The 22921-nt window shown below is 55.6% G+C and overlaps 1 protein-coding gene across 6 annotated transcripts in view; it reads left to right on the top strand.

Moving 5' to 3' along the window:
- MAST3 (microtubule associated serine/threonine kinase 3) overlaps window positions 1–22422 on the top strand; it is a 30031-nt gene extending 7609 nt beyond the window's left edge. For 2 of the 6 annotated variants that reach the window (XM_054517384.1, XM_036399601.2), the window contains 26 exons: window positions 6949–7037; window positions 7267–7339; window positions 7516–7536; window positions 9280–9358; window positions 10506–10663; window positions 11923–11998; window positions 12813–13022; window positions 13105–13206; window positions 13737–13869; window positions 14361–14428; window positions 14752–14837; window positions 14965–15173; window positions 15468–15606; window positions 15813–15945; window positions 16056–16221; window positions 16449–16550; window positions 16785–16907; window positions 17195–17304; window positions 17448–17593; window positions 18125–18345; window positions 18456–18656; window positions 18740–18966; window positions 19049–19171; window positions 19291–19427; window positions 19664–19845; window positions 19953–22422. In XM_054517384.1, coding sequence (XP_054373359.1) covers window positions 6949–7037; window positions 7267–7339; window positions 7516–7536; window positions 9280–9358; window positions 10506–10663; window positions 11923–11998; window positions 12813–13022; window positions 13105–13206; window positions 13737–13869; window positions 14361–14428; window positions 14752–14837; window positions 14965–15173; window positions 15468–15606; window positions 15813–15945; window positions 16056–16221; window positions 16449–16550; window positions 16785–16907; window positions 17195–17304; window positions 17448–17593; window positions 18125–18345; window positions 18456–18656; window positions 18740–18966; window positions 19049–19171; window positions 19291–19427; window positions 19664–19845; window positions 19953–20956 — 4318 coding nt within the window. In that variant the 3' untranslated portion in view covers window positions 20957–22422. Of the gene's footprint in view, window positions 1–969; window positions 1275–6948; window positions 7038–7266; window positions 7340–7515; window positions 7537–9279; window positions 9359–10505; window positions 10664–11922; window positions 11999–12812; window positions 13023–13104; window positions 13207–13736; window positions 13870–14360; window positions 14429–14751; window positions 14838–14964; window positions 15174–15467; window positions 15607–15812; window positions 15946–16055; window positions 16222–16448; window positions 16551–16784; window positions 16908–17194; window positions 17305–17447; window positions 17594–18124; window positions 18346–18455; window positions 18657–18739; window positions 18967–19048; window positions 19172–19290; window positions 19428–19660; window positions 19846–19952 lie in introns of those variants that run through there. The other 4 variants (XM_036399602.2, XM_036399600.1, XM_036399603.2 and 1 more) reach the window with 3 other exon arrangements.
- Window positions 22423–22921: the final 499 nt, after the last annotated feature.

The raw sequence follows: 22921 nt of genomic DNA, 5'->3' as shown, positions 1-22921 counted from the left end.
GGCTGTGAGATCTGGGGGGGGCTGTGCATGAGGGTGTGCGGTTTTTGGGGGGATCTCAGCACTGGGGGGTTTGAAGGGGCTCTGCACCACAGCTGCATCTTTTTGGGGGGGTGATGAGCAGTGAGGCAACACCCTCCAGATCCCCAGTGTGGCAGGGTGGGGTGGTTGGGACCCCAGTGCCACAGGGGATGTGGGGTTTAGGGTCCCAGGGCGTTAGGGGATGTTTTGGGGTGCTCTGTGCCCATCCTTGGTGTGTGTGGGTTTGGCAGGGGGGTAGGTTTATGTGTTAGAGGGGGGTCACACCCTTGTGACCCCCCGTGCCAAGGTGGACACTGCTGATGGGATGGATCCCATGTGGCACAGGCAGGGTGAGGGTCCCCAGGGTGCCTGAAGGGGTGGGAAGGGGCCAGAACTCCCACCCCCTTTGTTAGGGGGCAGTTAGCAGGGCTGGGGGATGCACAAATGGGGTGCAGTGGGGCTGCCCCATCTCCCCAGCTGCAAGGCCAGGCCTGACCCAGGCAGGCAGGTGGGACACGTCCCCAGGGAGGGGGACAGGAGGTGCAGAGCACCCGCAGAGCCCCCCAGGTGTGGGTGCTGGAGGCTGGGAGCTCCCCCCAGCAGGTTTGGGGTGCTGCAGCTGGGCCAGGCATCAAACCCTGGCGAGGCTTTGTGTGCCTGAGGTGTTTGATGGCTGCGGAGGCAGAGCAGAGAGGTTCCCATTGTTGCTGTCTCTCAGAGTCACTGTGAGCTGGCACAAAGCAGCACGGTTGCTTAGCAAAGGTATCCATCCCATCCCATCCCATCCCAGGCTCACCTGGGCTGTGGGAATTCCTGCTCCCAGCGCACGAGGACGGGCAAAAAGGGCCTTTAATAATTAAGAAAAGACGTTGGATGGGGTTTTCCAAGCTGGGATGGCTAAGCTGGGGGGGCTCTGGGGGAGATGTGTAATTGGAAAGATGATCTAGGCAGTCATCTGTCTCCAGCTGAGCATGATGAGGCTGTAATTCTCGTGAAGGGCAGAGGATTTGCTCTTCTTTCATTGGTATTCCTAGAATCCACGGTGAGGACCCGCTCTGGCCTATTTAACAGAAAGCATATGATGTTATTTAGTGGGATTAAGAGGTTTGAAGGATCCTAATTTCCCGTGGGGGATGTGGAGATGGCCGGTGCAGGGCAGAGGAGGCGGTGGCTCGATGCTGACAGGGTTCTCCTTCTCCATGGATGGCTGTTCTCACCCCAATCAGCACAGGAGCACAGCCCAGCAAAGCTAACAGGTACAATTCCCTCCCCAGCACCGGGAACCCGCGGAGCAGGGACGGGCAGGGACGCACCCCAGGGTGCTGGGCAGGTTCTCCAGGCTTTTTGTGCAGTGCAAAGAAATAAATAAATCTATACCTGTTAGGAGTGTCAGGGGTTGGATGGTTGGGACGGACAGAGACGAGAGATCTCTGCAGCCAGGTCGTGGAATTTGAGGTTTATTGCAAAGGGCCTGGGTGCAGGGCCCTGCTGGGAGCTGCCAGGCACAGCTCAGAGCAGGACTGAGAGAAGAGAGGGGCAGAGAGGATGAGCGGGTGAGAGAGTAAGAGGGTAAGAGAGCAAAAGCATAAGAGAGTAAAAGGGTAAGAGCATAGAAAAGTAAGAGAGCAAAGTTCCTGTTACAATACAATAAATCTTCTTCTGTGTTGAATATTCTGATTCTCACTAACCAATCTAGTACAAGATACAAATCCTACAGCATTTCCATACAGCCTATAAGAATCATTACATTACCATACTGTGCTACATTTTAAACCCTAAAAACTCCTCTTTGGGCCCCTTCTGCCAAGCTGGCAGGGTCTGCTCTGAGCCTTGGCCTGTCTGCAAGCAGAGGGTGTTGTTCCATCAAAAGGGGATCACCTTCAGCTGGCCATGCCATTGTTTTCCAGTTGTTCAGTAACTGAGGGATCTCAAAGCTTGCTTTCATTTCAATCTCGCTTATAGTTTCTATATTCTCAAAATCTTTTGCTGACAATCATATTTATAAGGCTTTCCTGTTTCATCTTCCCCAACATACACCCAACTTGTTACCCTGTGATTCCCTTTGAGGATTTAGGATTTTGCTCTTGGATGTTGCTTGGTGCTCCTGGGTGGGTTCATAGGAGCAGCCATGGTGCTTTAGGCTGGGGTGGGATGAGGGTGTGATGGGGTCTGTGCCATCCAGCATGTTCCATTTCACTGTCCAGACCCTGGTTCTCATCCCAGCCCCATTCCAACCCTGTCCCAGCCCCTTCCCTGGAGGCAGCAGAGTTCAGCACTGTCACAAGTCATGGAGGACAAATGTCATGAAGAAACTTGGGATGCAGCTGCTTGGTTCAGCGGGTTTCAAACTTAAACATGAATTTATCCCACTGGAAAGCAATTTTTTTTCCAGGACGTGGTGATCCATGGCACCTCCCCAAATCTCCAGGCACATTGGAGCTGTTGGGGGGTACGGAGCCAGCAGGGGAGGGAGCTGGGAGCACAGACACAGACACGTGCTCTCGGTCACGCAGCAGCAGCGGAGCCGCCTGCTCTGCCCTTTGAGATTGTGCCTGCTCCCTTATCACCGTCAGACCCTGCCCTGCTCCCTCCACCCCACACCCACTTTGTCCCAAACTGGTTCTTTTCTGCCTCGGATTCCCCTGCCCGCAGCGCCCGGCACATCTGCCCCACGGTGCTGGGATGTCCTGGCAAGTTTAGGGACAGATCCCATGGGGGAACAGCGGGAGCTGCAGCCCCTTTGTGCTTTTCCCTGCCTCACCCTCTGTGTTCCACAGCTCTGGCCCTGAGCCACCCATCCCCGCTCGCCCAGCTCCTGGCAGAGCCTGTGCCAGCTGAGCATTGTGTGTGCAGAGCATCCCGGGAGCTGCTCACGGTACCAGCCCCAGCTCAGGGAGTGCTTGGACAGCACCCTCAGGCCCAGAGTGATGTCTGTGCAGGGCCAGGAGTTGGGCTGGATGATCCTTGTGGATCCTGGACAGCACCCTCAGGCCCGGAGTGATGTCTGTGCAGGGCCAGGAGTTGGGCTGGATGATCCTTGTGGATCCTGGACAGCACCCTCAGGCCCGGAGTGATGTCTGTGCAGGGCCAGGAGTTGGGCTGGATGATCCTTGTGGATCCCTTCCCACTTCAGGGTATTCTGGGATCCAGAGGAGCTGCCAGGTTCTGCTCCATCTCCTGCCCCTGCACATCCCATGCCAAGGCCGGGCGCTGCTGCGGTGCCGGTTCCTCCTCCCAATGTCTGACACACGATTTTACCCCAGGCTTTGGGGTCACACAGGCTGTCACACACTTTCCATACCCCTTGAAACAACTTCTGGATGGCAGCAGCAGCGCCACGGCCAAGGCAGCCTCAGCCTGAGCGGTGCTGACAGCGATTTTCCACTCCATTTTTGGTACCAAACGCGCAGTGAGGTGATGGAGGCAGAGCGGGCAGCAGCCCCAGCAGTTGTGTGTGCCCCCGGGGCTGGTTTGTAGCCCGAGGTTTCCGTGCTGGAAGGATGGGAAGCAGCTGGAGATGATGTGTCAGGCGGAGGGGGGGTGACAGTGGCGCAAGATGGTTGTGGGAGCGAGGGTGGAGCGCGCGGAAACAGGAAACGCCGGCCCCGCTCTGTGTCACCCTTACGGGAACTTGCTTCACTAAAGGTTTGTTTTCACTTCCAAAATGAAAGCCAGGGAGGAGAGGTGAGCACCTCACCCCCCCCAGACTGTCCCCTCTGAGTTCACAGAGGCCATGCCCGTGGCAGGGATGGCAGTGGAGCAGTGTCAGAGCTCTTTGCTGGCTCCTAAACCTCTTCCTGTGGGCTCCTAAACCTCTTCCTGTGCCACTGTGGTGCCGGGGCAGGGCTGCTCACCCTGCCTCAGTTTCCCATCCGGCACACGGGGCCCAGGCTGTGGGTTCTGGCTGAGAGTTTGCAGCTCTGCTTGGGGTTCAAGCCTGTGTTTATGTGAGAAAATGAAACACTGGAGGCAGGAAAGAGAGTAGGGTTAGATGGGGTGTTGGGAAGGAATCCTTCCCTGTGAGGGCAGTGAGGCCCTGGCACAGGGTGCCCAGAGCAGCTGGGGCTGCCCCTGGATCCCTGGCAGTGCCCAAGGCCAGGCTGGACAGGGCTTGGAGCAGCCTGGAATGGTGGCAGGCATCCCTGCCCGTGGCAGGATGAAGTGATCTTAAAGTTCCCTCCCAACCCCAACCATTCTGGGATTCCGGGATTCCAGGAAGGGGAAAATAGGGAGGGGAAGGTTTCTGTCTCTCCTCAACATCTCAGCTCAGCCCAGGTGCTGAGAGGGAGCCTCTGAGCCCTCCAGGGTCACTGCAGCTCCAGGTGAGCTCAGAGCAGTCACAGGATGTGTGTCCTGGGGGACACCCAGAGACCCCTCATCCTGATGTAGAGGAGGGGTTCGGGGGGCCCCAAGGACCTTCCCTGGTGGCCAAGACCTTCAAAAGAGTTGAGGCTCCTGGTTTTAGCTCCACTAAAACCAGAGCAGGAGGAGCTCTGCAGGGGAGAGATGCCAGAGGGAGGTGAGGGGGGCTGGATGCCAGGTGTGCAGCTCTGTCCATGTGTGTGCAGCTCTGACCATGCGTGTGCAGCTCTGTCCATGTGTCTGGAGCTCTGTCCATGTGTGTGCAGCTCTGACCATGTGTGTGCAGCTCTGTCCATGTGTCTGAAGCTCTGTCCATGTGTGTGCAGCTCTGTCCATGTGTCTGGAGTTCTGTCCATGTGTCTGAAGCTCTGTCCATGTGTGTGCAGCTCTGACCATGTGTCTGAAGCTCTGTCCATGTCTGTGCAGCTCTGTCCATGGGTGTGCAGCTCTGTCCATGTGTGTGCAGCTCTGTCCATGTGTGTGCAGCTCTGTCCATGCATGTGTAGCTCTGTCCATCTGTGTGTAGCTCTGTCCATGTGTCTGAAGCTCTTTCCATGTGTGTGTAGCTCTGTCCATGTGTGTGCAGCTCTGTCCATGTGTCTGGAGTTCTGTCCATGTGTCTGAAGCTCTGTCCATGTGTGTGCAGCTCTGTCCATGTGTGTGCAGCTCTGACCATGTGTTTGGAACTCTGTCCATGTGTCTGGAGTTCTGTCCATGTGTCTGGAGCTCTGTTCATGCATATGGAGCTCTGTCCATGTGTTTGGAATTCTGTCCATGTGTCTGGAGCTCTGTCCATGTGTCTGGAGCTCTGTCCATCTGTGTGGAGCTCTCTCCATATGTGTGCAGCTCTGTCCATCTGTGTGAAGCTCTGTCCATGTGTCTGGAGCTCTGTCCATCTGTGTAGAGCTCTGTCCATGTGTATGCAGCTCTGTCCCTGCATGTCTAGCTCTGTCCATGTGTCTGGAGCTCTGTCCATCTGTGGGGAGCTCTGTCCATGCATGTGTAGCTCTGTCCATGCATGTGTAGCTCTGTCCATGTATCTGGAGCTCTGTCCATGTGTCTGGAGCTCTGTCCATCTGTGTGTAGCTCTGTCCATGCATGTGTAGCTCTGTCCATGTATCTGGAGCTCTGTCCATCTGTGGGGAGCTCTGTCCATGCATGTGTAGCTCTGTCCATCTGTGGGGAGCTCTGTCCATGCATGTGTAGCTCTGTCCATGTGTCTGGAGCTCTGTCCATCTGTGGGGAGCTCTGTCCATGCATGTGTAGCTCTGTCCATGCATGTGTAGCTCTGTCCATCTGTTTGGAACTCTGTCCATGTGTCTGGAGCTCTGACCACACCTTGGCTGTCCATCAGTGTCTTGCACACCCACCTGGAGGTACCTGTTGTGAATCACTGTCCTTTACACCCTGGCTGCCCCATCTGCCACTCCCTTCTGGTTTTGGGATCCGTGGAGGATTCCCTCTCTTCCAGCTCACCCCCGGGCTGCTGTGGGTGTTTGTGGCTGTGGGGTGATGTTAAAAGCTGTCCTTTAATTAGCAGCATCTCTGTGGGTTCCTGTTCCCAGCTGGGTGAGGAAACTCAGTGTCTTTGAGGAGTCTGCAGCCTGAGGAAGCGGAAATAGGGGAAGGGGAGGCTCCTCCTCGTGCCTGAGCCTCTGCTCTGGGCTGTGGATATTTGCAGTTTCCTCTTGGCAGAGTGGAGGAGAACTTAAATGAGCCCATAGTGCTTTAAATGGGGTTGAAATGTGGGGTACAACAAGAGTGGGGAGCAGCAGTGGGAATTTTTGAGGCTGAGCCACTCTTGCAAGGCAGCCTTTCCTTGGAAAGGAAAACCAAAATTCCTGTGAGGATGCAAACCTTGTGAGCTGGGAGGGGGGGAGTGGAGACTGGGATGTGAAGATCCAGTACTTGTGGATGTGGCCTTGCAGAGATGCTCTGTGGGATGCTGGGCTGTGGTGCCAGGATGGGATTTTTGGGGAGTTTTGGGGTCTCAGGGTGCTGGTGCTGCTTTTCACCTGGTGCTGGTGCACGTGGCTCCCTCCTGCTGCCAGACAGGGGCAAAATTTCCACAAATTCCCAGAGACTCTGCAGTCTCAGGGGGTTGGGATTGTCCTCTCTGCTGTGACACGGGGACCACCAAGGGCAGGGGGATTTATGGGAACTGGGGGCATTTTCCATGCACTGGAGCAGGTCAGGTTGTGGCTGCTTGGCATTTCCACTGCTTCCTCCTTTTACATCCCTTTTTCTATTCCTGCCTGGGGCTCTTGCCCAAGGGGCCTCCTGCCTCTGCCTTCCCCAGCAAGACAAAACCAGAAGTGGGACCTTGTTGGGACAGTTCTTTGTTAAAAATAGCCCTGTCTGCCCCTCTCCAGCAGCACTGGGCCTGGGCATGGATCTTCCCTGTGGCAGGAGATCTGTAATCAGTGGGGTGACAGCAGCCGTGTTCCCTGGCACAGGAATTCATGTGCAAGCAGATATTTATGTGCCTGAGCCCATCCAGCTCTGGCTGCCATGGATTCCCTAAATTTTTTTAATTTCCTAAATTAATTCCCTCTCTTTCTTCCCCAGTTGCCGAAGCAGCAACAGGAAGAGTTTAGTGGTGGGCACCCCCTCTCCGACCCTCTCACGGCCTCTCTCCCCCCTCTCCGTGCCAACAGGTAAGGGATTATCCCAGTGGATGCTTCAGCATCTCCCAAAATTACCCAAATATTTCGCAGGGCTTCAGCACCTTGTTAGCAGCAATGGACTGGCTCCAGGTGCCTTTCCCAGGGGGGAAATAGGTTGGGAAGTGACTTGAATACTTTGCCCTGAAGGAGCAGCCTGGAGCACTCTGGACGTTGTGCTGGGGTGGGTTTTGGGATGAATTTCCCCCCTTTCTCCCTGCAGCTGGGAGCAGCCCCTTGGACAGCCCACGGAACTTCTCTGCCAGCACCTCCATCAACTTCCCCTTTGCTCGCAGGTGAGCTCCCAGCCCCAGCCCCAGAGCAGTAAATATTCACTTGTAAAGATCATTCCCCCTCCAGGGAACTGTTCTGTGGATCTCAAGTGACTCGTTTTGCTTTTATTTTTGCTTTTCTTCTGCCTGCTTTCTGGCCTGGTGCTGTTTCCTCTTCCATGTTCCTCTCACCACCCCAGCCATGCTCCTCGGACTGACAGGCAAGTACCAGGGATGGGCATGGGCTGCATTTTGGGCAGGTGTCTGCTCCACATCATCAGGGACCTTCTTTTCTAAGTGTTCAAGGCCAAGCTGGACAGGACTTGGAGCAATCTGGTGGAGTGGAAGTTGTCTCTGCACATGGCAGGGAGTGGGAATGGGTCTCTGAGGTCCTTTCCAATGCAAGCCCATTGGGACTCTGTGATTCTTTGTTTGCATCTCTGTGTGGGGAATTTTGCACCAGGACTGGGCTCCCTGCAGCTCTGGGAGCAGAAATATCTCTGTTCCCATGGCTGGGTGTTCAGGCCCATCTCAGACTCCTGCTGGATTTTCAGAGGATGTCCAGGGATCTCTCATCCAGGTCCCCACAGAGGCAGATCCTGCTGCATACCCTCCCCTGTTTAACTAATTAATTAATTACACATGGAGGGCGGGTGGCAGATTTTAACCCATCGATTGTCATTGGAAACAAGCCTGAGGCTGGTTTGCACTCTTGTAACAGAGGGAGCAGCCAGGCTGTGGGGTCAGGAGTTTGCTGGAGCTGGATGTGGCTCCCTGCCAGCTCCTGCTGTCCTTGACCCCACAAGGGAAATGGCAGTGGGAGGTGAAGGGCCTTGTCCTGACCTGGATGTGTCCCCATCCCTTGGAAACATCTCCAAGAGGAAGCATTCGCCTGCGTATGAGCAGTTCCCTTCCTGTTTATGGCCAGGCTCTGCTCCCCGGCTCCTGCTGTCTCAGGATGAGTCTTTGGGAATCCCAGTTCCTCACCAAGAAAACTCCCAGCAGGCTGAATTTTGCTCTAATTAAAAATCAGACTCTTGCAGGCTTTCTTTTTTTTTTTTTTTCCCTGTGTGAAATGGATTCAATGGAGCCCCAGCTCTGTCTCTTCACTGTGACCCTGCCCTGACCCTATGCCTGTGCCTGGGGGCCCTATCCTCACTATTTGCAGCCACATGCGCCCTTACCCAAAATGACATTAAAAAGATCATTGCCTTCTCCACTTCAAGCCAACTAGGGTTAACAATAGTTACAATTGGACTAAACCTCCCTGACCTAGCCTTCCTTCACATCTCAACCCAGGCATTCTTCAAAGCCATGCTCTTCCTATGCTCAGGCTCCATCATTCACAGCCTAAATGGCGAACAAGATATCCGAAAAACAGGAGGACTCCAAAAGATGCTACCCACAAGTACTGCATGCCTCACTACCGGCAACCCTGCTCTACTAGGAGCACCATTTCTAGCAGGATTCTACTCAAAAGACCAAATCATGCTACCTACACACCTGAGCCCTACTTCTAACCCTACCAGCCACATCGTTCACCGCAGTGTGCACGTCACCGTATTGGTGCAGACCGTCTTCGTTGGAATTCTCTTCGTTTGAACTCTCAGGATGAGTCTTTGGGAATCCCAGTTTCTCACCAAGAAAACTCCCCGCAGGCTGAATTTTGCTCTAATTAAAAATCAGACTCTTGCAGGCTTTTTTTTTTTTTTGCCCTGTGTGAAATGGATTCAATGGAGCCTCAGCTGTGACCCTGCTGCTTACCACTGTCACTGCAACAGCTCCCTCACCTTCAAACCCCTTATTTCACCCCGTTTCAGTCCATTCTGAAAAGAGATTTCAGGGCTTTATTCCTCAAGCCACGCCTGTGTCCTGCTCCCCAGCTTTTGGCTCTGATGTTGTTGATTTGCATTTAGGGGTTGTTTTTTTTTCCCTGTGTGTGATTGCTGTGTTTGCACTGGCAGGGCTGATGGCAGAAGGTGGTCACTGGCTTCGTTACCCTCCTCTGGCTATGGGACCAACACCCCCAGCTCCACGGTCTCGGTAACATTTACTTTCTCATGCTAGCAGATGATAAGGTCCTAAACCCCTCTGATTTTTGGTGAATTGCCTCCCAAGCCCCATGGTGCTGGGTTCTAAAGGGCCATGTGCTTCAGCTGCATCCTGCTTCCAAAATGAGCTTTTTAAAAATGTCATAAGACTTGACTGTGGGCTTGCAGCACCCCTGCGGGTTATGGTGTCCCATTAGAGCATCTCTGGGTTAATTTCATCCCTGGGGTTACAGCAAGTTGGGGAGTTACTGTGTGCTAGGGTTACAGTGTTCCTGGGGTTACAGCATCCCTGGGCATCGGAACATCCTTGACATTTACAGCATCTCTGGGCATTAAAGCATTCCTGGGCATAAGAGCATCCTTGAGAGTTACTAAAGTTACAGTGTTCCTGGGGTTACAGCATCCCAGGATATCAGAGCAGCCCTGGGAGTCACAGCATCTGTGGGAGTTACTGTGTCCTATGGTTACAGTGTTCCTGGGGTTACAGCATCCCAGGATATCAGAGCATCCCTAGGAGTTACAGCATCCTAGGGTTACAATGTTCTTGGGGTTATAGTATCCCAGGATATCAGAGCATCCCTAGGAGTTACAGCATCCCTGGGGTTACAATGTTCTTGGGGTTATAGTATCCCAGGATATCAGAGCATCCCTAGGCATTGGAACATCCCTGGGGTTACAATGTTCTTGGGGTTATAGTATCCCAGGATATCAGAGCATCCCTAGGCATTGGAACATCCCTGGGGTTAGAGCATCCCTGGGCCTCAGAGCATCCCTGGGAGTTACTGTGTCCTAGGGTTGCAGTGTTCCTGGGGTTAGAGCATCCCAGGATATCAGAGCAATCCTGGGGTTAGAGCATCCCTGGGTGTGACAGGACTGAGCTGCCTGGGATGCTGGATTGGCAAGGGATGGGGCTCTGTGGAGCTTTGAGTGGGAGAATGGAGGATTTTGGGCTGGCAGTGAGCAGTGCAGACCTCCCCAGCCTGCTCCTGTCCCCACTGCACACCCCCAAACCCGCCCCACGCTGCCTGTCCGTGCTTCCAACCTCCTAAAGGGACATTTCCCTCATGGACTCTCTCACTTCCAGGAAGCACAGCCCCATCACTGATCTCCTTCCTCCCTGTCTCTCTCTCTGTCCCCAGTCATCTTCATCCTCCCAGGAGCGCCTGCACCAGCTGCCGTACCAGCCCACCCCCGACGAGCTGCATTTCCTTTCTAAGCATTTCCGCAGTACGGAGAGCGTCACGGACGAGGAGGGCAGGCACTCGCCCTGCCTGCGCCCACGGTCCCGCAGCCTCAGGTGGGACACAGCTCCCAGGACAAGGCTGGCTTGCTTTGAAACAAAGGTGTCTGTTGAGGAAGGCAGGAGCCTCCCCTGAAATGGAAAATGTAAACCCCGTCCCTCTGAATTATCATATCAGATATCTGAATTATCTGCACCCACGATCCCACAGCCTCGGGTAGGACAGAGCTTCTAGGACAAGGCTGGCTTGGTTTGAAGCAAAGGTGTCTGTTGAGGAAGGCAGGAACCTCCCCTGAAATGGAAAATGTAAACTCCGCCCCTCTGAATTATCATATCTGAATATCTGAATTATCATATCAGATATCTGAATTATCTGCGCCCACGGTCCCGCAGCTTCAGGTGGGACACAGCTCCCAGGACAAGGCTGGCTTGCTTTGAAACACAGGTGTCTGTTGAGGAAGGCGGGAGCCTCCCCTGAAATGGAAATGTAAACCCTGTCCCTCTGAATTAGTATAAATTTGAATTTTATTTTTTTTTTGTTAAATTGTTTTTTTTGGTTAAATTTGGTTAAATCCTTTTTTTCCCCTCTGAAAAATCTCCTGACCCTCTTTGCTACCAGAGGCAGAGCCACAGCCCTGCGTGTTGCTGGCTGAAATTTCATTAAAATCAGATTAATTATCTGACAGGGGTTTGTAGGTGGTGAGATTTTCACCCAGGAGATGCCAGTTCTGCAGTTGGCACAGCAAAGGCTGGGGCAGGGCTGGGGCTGGTTTTAATCACAACATTTATTATTTTATAGTGGTTAATGAGTTGCTGGCTGCTCCTGTGACTTGCTTTGCATAACTGGATCACCAGGCAGAGCCCTGGGAGGGGCAGTGTTGGGTGAGGGAAGGAGGAAAACTGTGTTTAATGAAGGTTACTGTGTCCACCACGAGGTTTGGTTGGGTTTCTTGTTTGCTGGTGAGCTGCAAAAATGGCAACGATGGCAAGAAATTGTGGGATGCAGAGGAAGGGAAAGATGAACTCGTTCTTCAAAGCCGAGGGGATGATGGAACATCCAGAACCTCTCAGTTCTGGATTTCCAACTGACTTGTGTGATCAGGGTTAAGCCTCCCTAGACCACATCCCAGGGACCTCCAGTGTCTGGGATGCTGCTGGGAGCGCTGGCCCAAGGCTGCTGGCTCCACTTGGATGAGTTTTCACCACTTGGAACCAGGAATTACGAGAAGGGACCACATTGCTCTCCTGGGGCAGTGACCATTTGCACAGATGTGAATGGCCTGACCCTCCTAACCCTCCTTCTCCTCCCCCTGCAGCCCTGGACGGACGAGTGGAACGTTTGACAATGAGGTGGTGATGATGAACCATGTCTACAAGGAGAGGTTCCCAAAGGTAACAGCCAGGACGTTGGGGATGAGCGTGTTGGTGCCTCCATGGCATCCTGGCAGCACCTTCTCCTCCCTGTGGGAGTGTGGAATGCATGGGTAGATCATGGAGGGTGTTGGGGACACTGGAGACACAACAAACCTGTGGTTTGTTACCCACACAAGCAGGCAGAGGGCTCTGGAGACTTTGGTGGAGCTTTTGCAGGCTGTTGGAAGCTGGTTCCCAGGTGGGGGGCCTTGATGTGTACGTGGACATTTGAGCTGCAGGAGGTGGTGGGATGAGATTCTGGATGGCCAGAGCCAGTGCAGGAGGGAGGATGAGATCCTGGATGGTCAAATCAACTGCAGGAGGTGGTAGGGTGAGATCCTGACTGATAAAATCCAGTACAGGAGGTGATAAAACCCAGTGCATGAGGCGGTAGGGTGAGATCCAAAGTGATAAAACCCAGTGCATGAGGTGGTGGGTTGAGATCCTGGCTTGCCAAACACAGTCCAGGAGGTAGGATGAGATCCTGGATGGTCAAATCAACTGCAGGAGGTGGTAGGGTTGAGATCCTGACTGAAAAAGTCCAGTACAGGAGTTGGTAGGTGAGATCCTGGCTTGCCAAACACAGTCCAGGAGGTAGGATGAGATCCTGGATGGTCAAATCAACTGCAGGAGGTGGTAGGGTGAGATCCTGACTGATAAAATCCAGTGCATGAGGTGGTGGGTTGAGATCCTGGCTTGCCAAACAGAGTCCAGGAGGTAGGATGAGATCCTGGCCAAACCCATGGCATGGGGATGTGTGTTCCTGGCCATCACCATCCTCTCCACCTTGCAGGCCACAGCCCAGATGGAGGAGCGCCTGCAGGACACCATCACAAACTTCTCCCCGAGCAGCACCCTGCCCCTGGCTGATGGGGTGCTGGGCTTCATCCACCACCAGATCATCGAGCTGGCCCGGGACTGCCTGGCCAAGTCCCAGGGAGCTCTCATCACCTCCCGCTACTTCATGGAGCTGCAGGAGAAACTGGAGAAGATGCTCCGAGACGTGAGTACGGGGCAGTTCCCTGCCTGGTGCCACCTCGTGAGGCCACCAAGAGACACCTGGCTTCTGTCTCCATTCCCGACAGGCTCAGGAGCGTTCTGAGAGCGAGGAGGTGAAGTTCATTGATCAGCTGGTGAGGAAGCTGCTGATCATCATCTCCAGGCCTGCCCGACTTCTGGAGTGCCTGGTGAGACATGGAAGTTTCTGTCTTGTCTTTCATGGTCTGTGCCAGCCCAGAGAGGAGGCAAAGCCTCCAGGATGCCCCTGGATCTCTGGAAGTGTCCAAGGCCAGGTTGGATGGGGTTTGGAGCAACCTGGGATGGTGGAAGGTGTCCCTGATCTTTAAGGTCCCTTCCAGCCCAAAACATTCTGTGACTCTGTGGTTTTCAGGGTTGTTTTTTTTTTGTTGTTGTTGTTTTTTGTTGTTGTTGTTGAGGTTTTTTTGGGTTTTTTTGGTTGATTTGCTGAATTTCTAAAGCAGTGACCTTATGCTGTGGTTCCTGATGAAATTTTTATCTCCCTTAGTTTTCCTTCCAAGGCAAACTCACTACAGAGCTGCATTTTTTTTTTTTCCCATCACCCTTGACCTGGGGAATGACGAGGGAATGATGCATCCATGGCCTGTCCCCAGTCACAGGTGTCACCTGCAAGGCTTGGAGTGAAAATTTAACTTTGCAAAATCTCTCTCCTCAACTGTGCTTGGATTTCCCCATCCAGGAGTTCGACCCAGAGGAGTTTTACCATCTCCTGGAAGCTGCAGAAGGACATGCCAAAGTTGGACAGGGAATAAAGACTGATATTCCCAGATACATCATCAGCCAACTGGGGCTCGTCAAGGACCCACTGGAGGGTAGGGAGGCACTCTGAGGTCTACAGTAGGGTGTGGACTCCCAGTTTGGCCACTGCTGATCACAATTGAGCACTGGTTGGTGTCAGGGAGCCCTGCAGGGCTGAGCTGGTGTCATGGCAGGGAGGTCACAGCAGGACCAGGACAATGGCCAAGTCCTTCTGGCCAGCCCACATCCCTTATTATTGCTTCCAACACGTTCAGCAAAGCAGATTAAGCTCAAAAACACTTAATCCATGGCCCTGGGGGGGAATCATAATCCCTGGAGAATGCAGGAATGACTATAAAAAAAAAAAAAAGAATTATATAAATGTTTAACCTCGTGTTGAACCTCTTAACGTCATGACCTGAATTTCTCCATAGGATATCTCAAGCAAAGCATGTGGCCAAATCCCCACGGGGTCTCTGGGTTTGGGGGCAGAGTGGTTGGGCAGGGGGTGACTCTGGTGGGTGTTGAGCATGAGGAAAGTGAAAACCATCCCTGTGATCTGCAGAAATGGGGCAGCTGGATCACTTTGACAGCGGGAACACCATCACACCGGAGAATGATGACACCTGTGAGGTGAGTGTGGTCCCACCTGCCTGTCCCACCTGCTGCCTCCAGCTTCCTCCCACCTCACCCCACAGCAGAGCTCCTGGCAGCTGTCCTAGGCTGGGAGCTGTTCATTTTGGATTGTCCCCAGGGGTGATGCACTCAAGGGGAGGATCTCACTGGGCTTCTTGAGTGGACAGAGCTCAGAGTGGGCTCTTGATCTGCAGAGCATCTCAGGCTTCTGCTTTGGGGTTTGTGACTGGAGAGGGCTCTGGCAGAAAGAAGCTTTTGGAGGTGGTACATGATGGTGCTGGGTGAATTCCTCCTTCCTTAAAAACCTGTGTGTTCCTCAGAGCCAACCTTCAATCCCCGTGCCACGGAGGAAACCCTGCGAGGGGGACTTCGAGACCATCAAGCTGATCAGCAACGGGGCTTACGGGTGAGTTGGGGAGTTTCTATCAGTTGTCTCCATCTGTAAATGACTCCAAAGCCCTTCTTTGTCCATGGCCCACGGTGTGGGTGGTCAGTGCTGGAGGATTTGTGTTGAGGTCCAGCCGTTCCTCCAGGGCCGTGTACCTGGTGAGGCACAGGGAGACGCGGCAGCGCTTCGCCCTGAAGAAAATCAACAAGCAGAACCTCATCCTGAGGAACCAGATCCAGCAGGTGTTCGTGGAGAGGGACATCCTCACCTTCGCTGAGAACCCCTTCGTGGTCAGCATGTTCTGCTCCTTCGAGACCAAGCGACACCTCTGCATGGTCATGGAATACGTGGAAGGTGAGAGCAGAGCTTGGGGCTGGATGGTGCAGGGAGGAGGGGAGGATATCAAAGCCTGAGCATCAAGGACATCACCTGGACATCTCCTGCTCTGCTTTGCTCCAGGGAGCTGAGGGAAGCACAGGGAGATCAGGATTTTGTGGTCCTGATCTCCTTGATGAAGGTGGTGACTGTGGTCACCTAGGAGAGCATTTGTGCCCCATGCCTGGGGATCAGCTGCTCAGAGGGGCTGGCTGGGAGCCTGCTGGTCCTGCTGAGCTTGCTGCCTTCCCTGAGCCCCCCGTGTTCCCACAGGGGGGGACTGTGCCACGTTGCTGAAGAACATGGGCCCCCTGCCCGTGGACATGGCCAAGATGTACTTTGCTGAGACCGTTCTTGCCCTGGAGTATCTCCACAACTACGGCATCGTCCACCGGGACCTCAAACCTGACAAGTGAGCCTGTGGGTCAGGTCTGAGCAAGGGTGGGGCTTTCAATGGGGAAGGGAAAGCCAAGAGGGAAGGGCAGAATGGGTTTTGTTCCCCAGAGACTGGTTCTGTGCTGTTAAATCAGGACCAGAGGCCTTGAGGTGAGGCCGGTCCATCTCAGGTCTCCCCAGGAGCAACCAGCAGCATTGTGGGGTGTCTGTCTTCTCCTGCAGTTTGCTCATCACCTCCATGGGCCACATAAAGCTGACAGACTTTGGTCTGTCAAAGATTGGCCTGATGAACATGACCACGAACCTCTACGAAGGGCACATGGAGAAGGACACGCGGGAGTTCATGGACAAGCAGGTACAAGGTCTTGCTCTCCGTGGCTGACCTGCCACCCCTGGGGTCCCAGATAAGCCCGGGATTTGTTGCAAAGGTCACTGCAGAGGTGTCAGCCCGTGCTTCCCACACAGGTGTGTGGCACTCCGGAGTACATTGCCCCTGAAGTCATCCTCATCCAGGGCTATGGGAAGCCCGTGGACTGGTGGGCCATGGGCATCATCCTCTACGAGTTCCTGGTGGGCTGCGTCCCCTTCTTCGGAGACACCCCCGAGGAGCTCTTCGGGCAGGTCATCAGTGGTGAGTGCCACGTTTGTGCTCCCAGCAGCCAAGGCTCATCCTGTAACATGTGGGAAGCTCCACTCCTTCCTGTCACCCTCACTGCACACTGAGGAGGCTCCTCAAGCTTTGACTTCCCACTTTGGGAGAGCCCTTCCCCTGCTGCAGCTCCTGGGAGACTTTCCTGTTGCTCAGAAGTGTCCAAACCCTTCCAGCCACCCCAATCCCCTTTTCCTTTTTCCTTGCAGATGAAATTATGTGGCCAGAAGGGGACGAGGCTCTCCCTGCAGATGCCCAGGACCTGATCACACGGTTGCTGAGGCAGTGTCCCCTCGAGCGCCTGGGCACTGGTGAGCACAGCAGCCCCCTCAGGGGCACCTTGATTCCCATCAAATTTGTATGGCTTTGAGTCCAAAGCATGTCCTACCATGCTGAGGGTGCTCAGAGGAGGCTGCACAGGGCTCCTGTCCATCTTTTTTAAGCTGTTTGCTCTGTGTGGAGGGCAGACTGTGCTGTTTGGGGTGGGAGTGGGAGCACCCTGGATCCTGCCCCATGCCCCTGACATGGGTTTCTCTGCCTGGCAGGAGGGGCACACGAGGTGAAGCACCACTCCTTCTTCCTCCATCTGGACTGGAACGGGCTGCTGAGGCAGAAGGCTGAGTTCATCCCCCAGCTGGAGTCGGAGGATGACACCAGCTACTTTGACAGTGAGGCCAAATCCATCCCTCTTCCACCTCTGCCAATCCATTATCCCAGCTGCACTTTGGATGCTCCCACGGGGCATGAAAATCTCCTGGGTGAAGCTGGTCGCTTTACAACCCAAATCACAAAACAGATACAATCCTCTTTCCAGGCTGCTCACCCTTACCTGCTTTGTCCCCCAAAACTCCCCTGGGACTTGGGGCTGGGCTGTGACCCTTTGGGGCCCTGCTGCAGGCAGGATGTGGTGCTGCAGGCAGGGTGACATCCCTTCCCCTCTGGCTCTTGCTTTCAGCTCGCTCTGAGAGGTATCGTCACTTGGACTCAGAGGATGAAGAAACCAATGATGAGGAATCATCAGTGGAGATCGGGCAGTTCTCCTCCTGCTCCCACCGCTTCAGCAAGGTGCTCCAGCCCCTCCTGCAGCACCCAAAATGCTTTGGCACCACAAACAGCGTGGCTGTGCCGAGCATCGCCGTCTTGGCTGACACCACAGCACCCAAACTCCCAAATTTCTGCTCCTTGCTGATGGCTGCTCTCCCTCTCAGGTGTACAGCAGCTCAGAATTCCTGGCGGTCAACTCCACCCTGAGCCTCTCCTCCTCTGACCGGAGTCACTGCGATGACAAGGAGGAGCGGTGGGACCGGCACTCGGGGGATGAGGACAGGACCAGGCCAGCGGGCACCGAGCCCCGGTGCGTGGCCAGGGGGGCTGCACTGCTGGTGTGGGCTCCTGACAGTGCCCAGGGCTTGTGCCAGCACCAAGGGTTTGTGCCAACACTGAGGGTTTGTGCTGGGACCAAGAGTTTGTACCAACACTGAGGGTTTGTGTCAGGACCAAGTGTTTGCACCAACATTGAGGGTTTGTGCCAACACTGAGGGTTTGTGTCAGGACCAAGGGTTTTTACCAACACTGAGGGTTTGCACCAACACTGAGGATCTGTGTCAGGACCAAGAGTTTGCACCAACACTGAGGGTTTGTGTCAGGACCAAGAGTTTGTGCCAACACTGAGGGTTTGTGTCAGGACCAAGGGTTTCTACCAGCACTGAGGGTTTGTACCGGGACCAAGGGTTTGTGCTGACACCGTGGGTTTGTTATGGCACTGAAGGGTTTGTGTTATTCCTGAGGGGTCAGTGGGATGTGTCCTGGGGGTGCTGCAGTGGCTCAGTGCCATCTGCCTTGCCCACCGTGGCTTGTCCTGAGCCCTCCTGCTCTTCCCACGCAGCCTGCGCTCCTGGACATCCGGCAGCTCCACCTCCCGCCACGAGCGGAGCCGCAGCCCCACGGCGCTGCCCAGCACCCTCAGCCTGGACACCATGCCCAAGTTTGCCTTCTCCTCGGAGGATGAGAGCCCTTGTGTGGCATCCAAGCCAGAGAGACCCAAGTTTGTGGTGGGAGACTCGGACGCGGGGACCGGCGGCGCGGTGAAGCAGTCGGCGTTATCCGGTGCGTAGGCTGTGGGCACAGTGTGGGGATCTCTGGGGACAACCAGGGTGCTGCAGGGCATGGGGTGGCTTCTCCACGTCCCCAAACCCTCCCTCCTCCCCTCTGTGCAGCCGATCTGGTCAGCCTGAACCGCATCCGCCTGCGGAGCAACAGCACCGGCACCAAGAACTCGACTCCGCGGAGCCTGGAGCCCAGCGGGGGCCGTCGGCTGAGCACCCAGAAGGACGTGCCGGACAGGCAGAGAGCCTCCCTGGGCAGCCGTGTGCCCAAATCTGCCTCTGTCTCAGCCCTGTCCCTCATCATCACCTCAGGTCTGTGTGCTGGGTGATTTATCCTGCTGGATGGCCACTGCCACATGGCTTTGCCAGACTGAGGTGGCTCCTTCTGCTTGCAGATGACTTTGGTGGCAGTGCCCTGATGAGCCCCATCTCCCCTCACTCCCTCTCGTCCAACCCCTCTTCCCGGGACTCCTCCCCGAGCCGAGACTCCTCCCTGGCCATCGCCAGCCTGCGGCCGCCCATCATCATCCACAGCTCGGGGAAGAAGTACGGCTTCACCTTGAGAGCCATCCGCGTCTACATGGGCGACAGCGACGTCTACACCGTCCACCACATGGTCTGGGTATGTGCCCTGGGGTCTAGAGGTGCTTTAAACCCCAGGAGGGAGCTGGGACCCAAATAAAACCGCTCTGTTTGTGTTGCAGAGCGTGGAGGAGGGGAGCCCTGCTCAGGAGGCCGGGCTGAGGGCGGGAGATCTCATCACACACGTGAACGGAGAGTCCGTGCTGGGTTTGGTCCATCGGGATGTTGTGGAGCTGCTGCTGAAGGTGGGTGACCAGAGCCACTCTGCTCTCCCAGGACATCAATTCATCATTGCCTTTGCTGGCAGCTGAGGCAGGAGCTGGCTCAGACGTGGTGCTGCAAAGATTTGTTTTCCATCCATCAGAGTGGGAATAAAGTGGCCCTGCGGACCACTGCCCTGGAAAACACCTCCATTAAGATCGGTCCTGCAAGGAAAAACAGCTCCAAGACAAGGATGGCACGGAGGAGTAAAAAGAGCAGGAAAAGGGATGGCCAAGACAGGTAGGTAAAACTGGGATAAAATGGCATTTGTCCCAGTGTGTGGGGTACTGGGGGAATCTGTGGATCTGCCATATCAGGGTGTCCATCGGGGTCTGGTCCTGCCAGCACTGGGTTGGATGCTCTGGATCTGCCATACTGGGATGTCCAGTGGGGTCTGGTCCTGCTGCCACAAGGTCAGCAGACTTGAGATGAACATCTTTAAGGAGAAGCCAGAGTTATTCCTGTCCCCTCAGCAGGAGAAAATCCCTTTTCAAGAAGATCTCCAAGCAGTCGTCGGTCCTGCACACCAGCCGCAGCTTCTCCTCCGGTCTCCATCACTCTCTGTCCTCCAGCGAGAGCCTCCCGGAGTCCCCCACGCACAGCCTGTCCCCAGGTCCCACCACGCCGTGCCGCAGCCCCGCTCCCGACCTGCCCTCAGGTACCCCAGGGGGGGATATTGGCTCGGGGCAGGGCAGGATGCTGCGTGTCCCTCGGGGAGGCTGCGTCCCTCCAGCCCTACAGTGACCTTTTCTCTTTGTACGGCAGATGCTGTGTCCCCTCAGAGCACCTCTCCCTCCTCCAGCACCCCAACGTCACCCGCCGGCCACGTGCGCCCCAGCTCCCTGCACGGGCTGGCCCCCAAACTGGGTGGGCCACGCTACAAAGTGGGACGACGCAAATCCACCAGCAGCATCCCCCCCTCTCCCCTGGCCTGCACCCCTTCCTCGGCCCAGCGCCCGCCTTCCCCGCAGCGCTCCCCATCTCCGCTCCACGGGTACCCCAAAACCCCCCATTCCTTCCAGGGCAAGACCCTGTCCCCCCCCACCATCGTCCGGCAGAGCTCCCGGCCCCGCAGCGCCGACTGCCCCCGCTCCCCCCTGCTCAAGCGCGTCCAGTCGGCCGAGAAGATCGTCACCATCCTGGCCGAGAAGAAAACCAGCGGCCGCAAGCTGGGGCTGGAGATGTCCTCGCTGGATGGGGAGGCCATCGCCGAGGGAGACACGCTGCCATACCCCGGGGAGCACGGGTACCACCCCGGCAGCTCCCGGCTGGCAGAGCGGCACGAGCGGGACCAGGAGATGGTGGTGATGCGGCGCCTGAACCTGTCGGAGCGCAGGGACTCCTTCAAGAAGCAAGAGGCGGTTCAAGAAGTGAGCTTTGACGAGCAGGAGACGGCGGCAGGAGGTGAAGATGGTGGCAAGAGCGAGGAAGGGCAGGGCACGGCTGCTGCAGAGCTGCCACCGAAGCCAAAGCCCGGCACGGTGCCGCAGATCGCGGTGCAGGGCTCGGAGAGCGACGAGCAGGAGCCGGCGGTGGCCGAGTGGGAGTGCCAGGGCTCCTACCCCATCAGCAGCACGGAGCAGCCCAACAGCAGCATCTCCTTGCCGTGGTGGGATGGGTGTGAGCACCGGGACCGTGGCTCCCAGCAGCAGCGGAACTGCGGGCAGGGGTCACCCGGCCACTGGCAGGTGCCAGCACAGGGCCAGGAGCCAACAGGGGCTCATCTCCCGGCTCCCCGGGGCGTGTGGAGCGGGGCCAAGCACGCCTGAGCCCCATGCAGGCACCAGGGATGGTTCAGGCTCCTTGCAGCATCCCCAGCACCCCGTTCTGTGCGGCAAATCCATGAGAAAAATGTCCCCGGAGCCACTCTGGACCCTGGCCGGGCCGGCTGTGCCCCGGCACTTCGCCCCCCTGGAAGGCTTTTTGTACTCCCTGAAAGATGCTCATATTTTTATAGAGACGCAGGAGCTTTTCCGGCAGCGGCGTTTCCCCAGCTGGGCCCCAACCTCTGTGTACAGAAAGGACTCGATGCAAATATTCCTTAATTAATTTATTACTTTTTATAAGCTAAACGGGCAGTGCAGGACTGTCGCAGGGGCCAACCCAGCTCTGGGAGTCCCAGCCTTTCCCGTGCGTCTCCCAGCCCACTGTTTTCTAACCCACTCGCTTTTCCCTACTTTTAAACTCCAATTCTAGCTGGAAACCCCAGATCTCCTAAGAACCCCATAACTCTAATATTTAAAATTAAAATAAAACCCCAAATCCACAGCAACATCCCGGAAATGCCGGGATGCAGAGGGGGGGATATTCTTTGCGTATGGATCATCAGATGATGAGCATATGGATCATTTTATAAGCTTATAGGAGGTATAAAAAGGGTTTAATTATTTTATTTGGAGATTTTATAGCCACCTGGCTCCATTGGCCCTTCCAGGTGGGGAAAACTGAGACATCCCCCAGATGGGAATATTAATGGGATTTTTAGGGTCGGTTTTTGCTCTTTCAAAAATCCCACAAAATCCCATGATGTTGGTGGGTCAGTGCACAGACACCTACAAAATCCCAATTTAATTTTTTTTTTTTTCAATTGCCCCAACCCAGTGAGCACCTGTGCTGCTTCACTTGTAATTTGGGAATTTCACCCCTTTCTTTCCCCCCTCGTTGCTCTTTATCCAACAAACGACAGCTCAACCCAGGATTTCTCCCCCATTTCTACCTGGGCTATAAACGTTTCCATTTGTTGATGCATGTTCTGGCTTCCCCTCCCCTGCCGTGGTTTGGTGACAGGGGGACATCCCTGGTTTGCCAACCCCGCTGCCATCAGGTGTCACTGTTACCCCGGTGGATTTTTGGGCTGCGTGTTGGATTCTTTTGTGCACGTGTGGTTTGTGCCAGGCTCCGTATCCCGCTTCTCCCGTTCAACTGGTGCTGTTAAACCCCCCCAGAATGAGCAACCAGAGCTGCTCCGTGTTTCCTTTGCTTCTCCCTCCACTCTCTAGGAAGGTCTTGGGAAGGCAGCGGGGTTTTGGGGAGACACCGGGCACCCCCTGCCCACTGGCACGGTGGCATGGGGGGGCTTGGCTGCACACTGGCCGAGTGGGTAAGGTGGGAAGAGGATTTTTTTAAGTGGGAAATGTCTTAAAAGCCAAGGGGACTGTGTGTTCCTGCCCAGCGCCCGGCTCTGTTCGTACCTTCGGGAAGTTTTATGTTGGATTAAAGTTGTCCCTTGCGCTGAGTGTGGTGTCCAGTGGCACTGGAGAGTGCAGGGCAGCGAGTGCCCGCTCTGGGGGTGATGGCAGGGGGTGAACGGGGTGCCAGCACAGCTGGGAGGGGAGGCCCTGCAGTGGCACTGGGGTGGCTGCACCCAGCCTGGCTCCGGTACCGGGTCCCGGTGTGGTGCCGGTGCCCGGAGCACTGTCCCACACCCCAGTGACCTGTGCCCAGGGCAGTGCCCCGTGCTTGGTGCAACGCCCCACTCCAGGTATGCCCCACTCCCAAATCCCTGCCCCATTCCCAAATCCCTGCCCCATTCCCAAATCCCTGCCCCATTCCCAAATCCATGCCCCGTGCTCTGCCCCGTGCAGTCCCCGGTGCCTCATGCCCAGCGCAGTCCTGCTGCAGTGCCCCATGTCCGGTGCTGTGCCCAGTGTCCAGTGCCCGGGTAGTGCCGGTGCTGTGCCCTGTTCCCGGTGCCACCCTGGTGCCCAGTGCAGCCCCAGTGCCTGGTGCAGCCC

The sequence above is a fragment of the Molothrus ater genome, chromosome 26 (genome assembly GCF_012460135.2).
Source record: "Molothrus ater isolate BHLD 08-10-18 breed brown headed cowbird chromosome 26, BPBGC_Mater_1.1, whole genome shotgun sequence".
In the NCBI taxonomy this organism is placed as follows: domain Eukaryota; kingdom Metazoa; phylum Chordata; class Aves; order Passeriformes; family Icteridae; genus Molothrus; species Molothrus ater.
The sequence above is the reverse complement of the archived record's forward strand: the minus strand, read 5'-3'. Positions and strand labels throughout refer to the sequence as shown.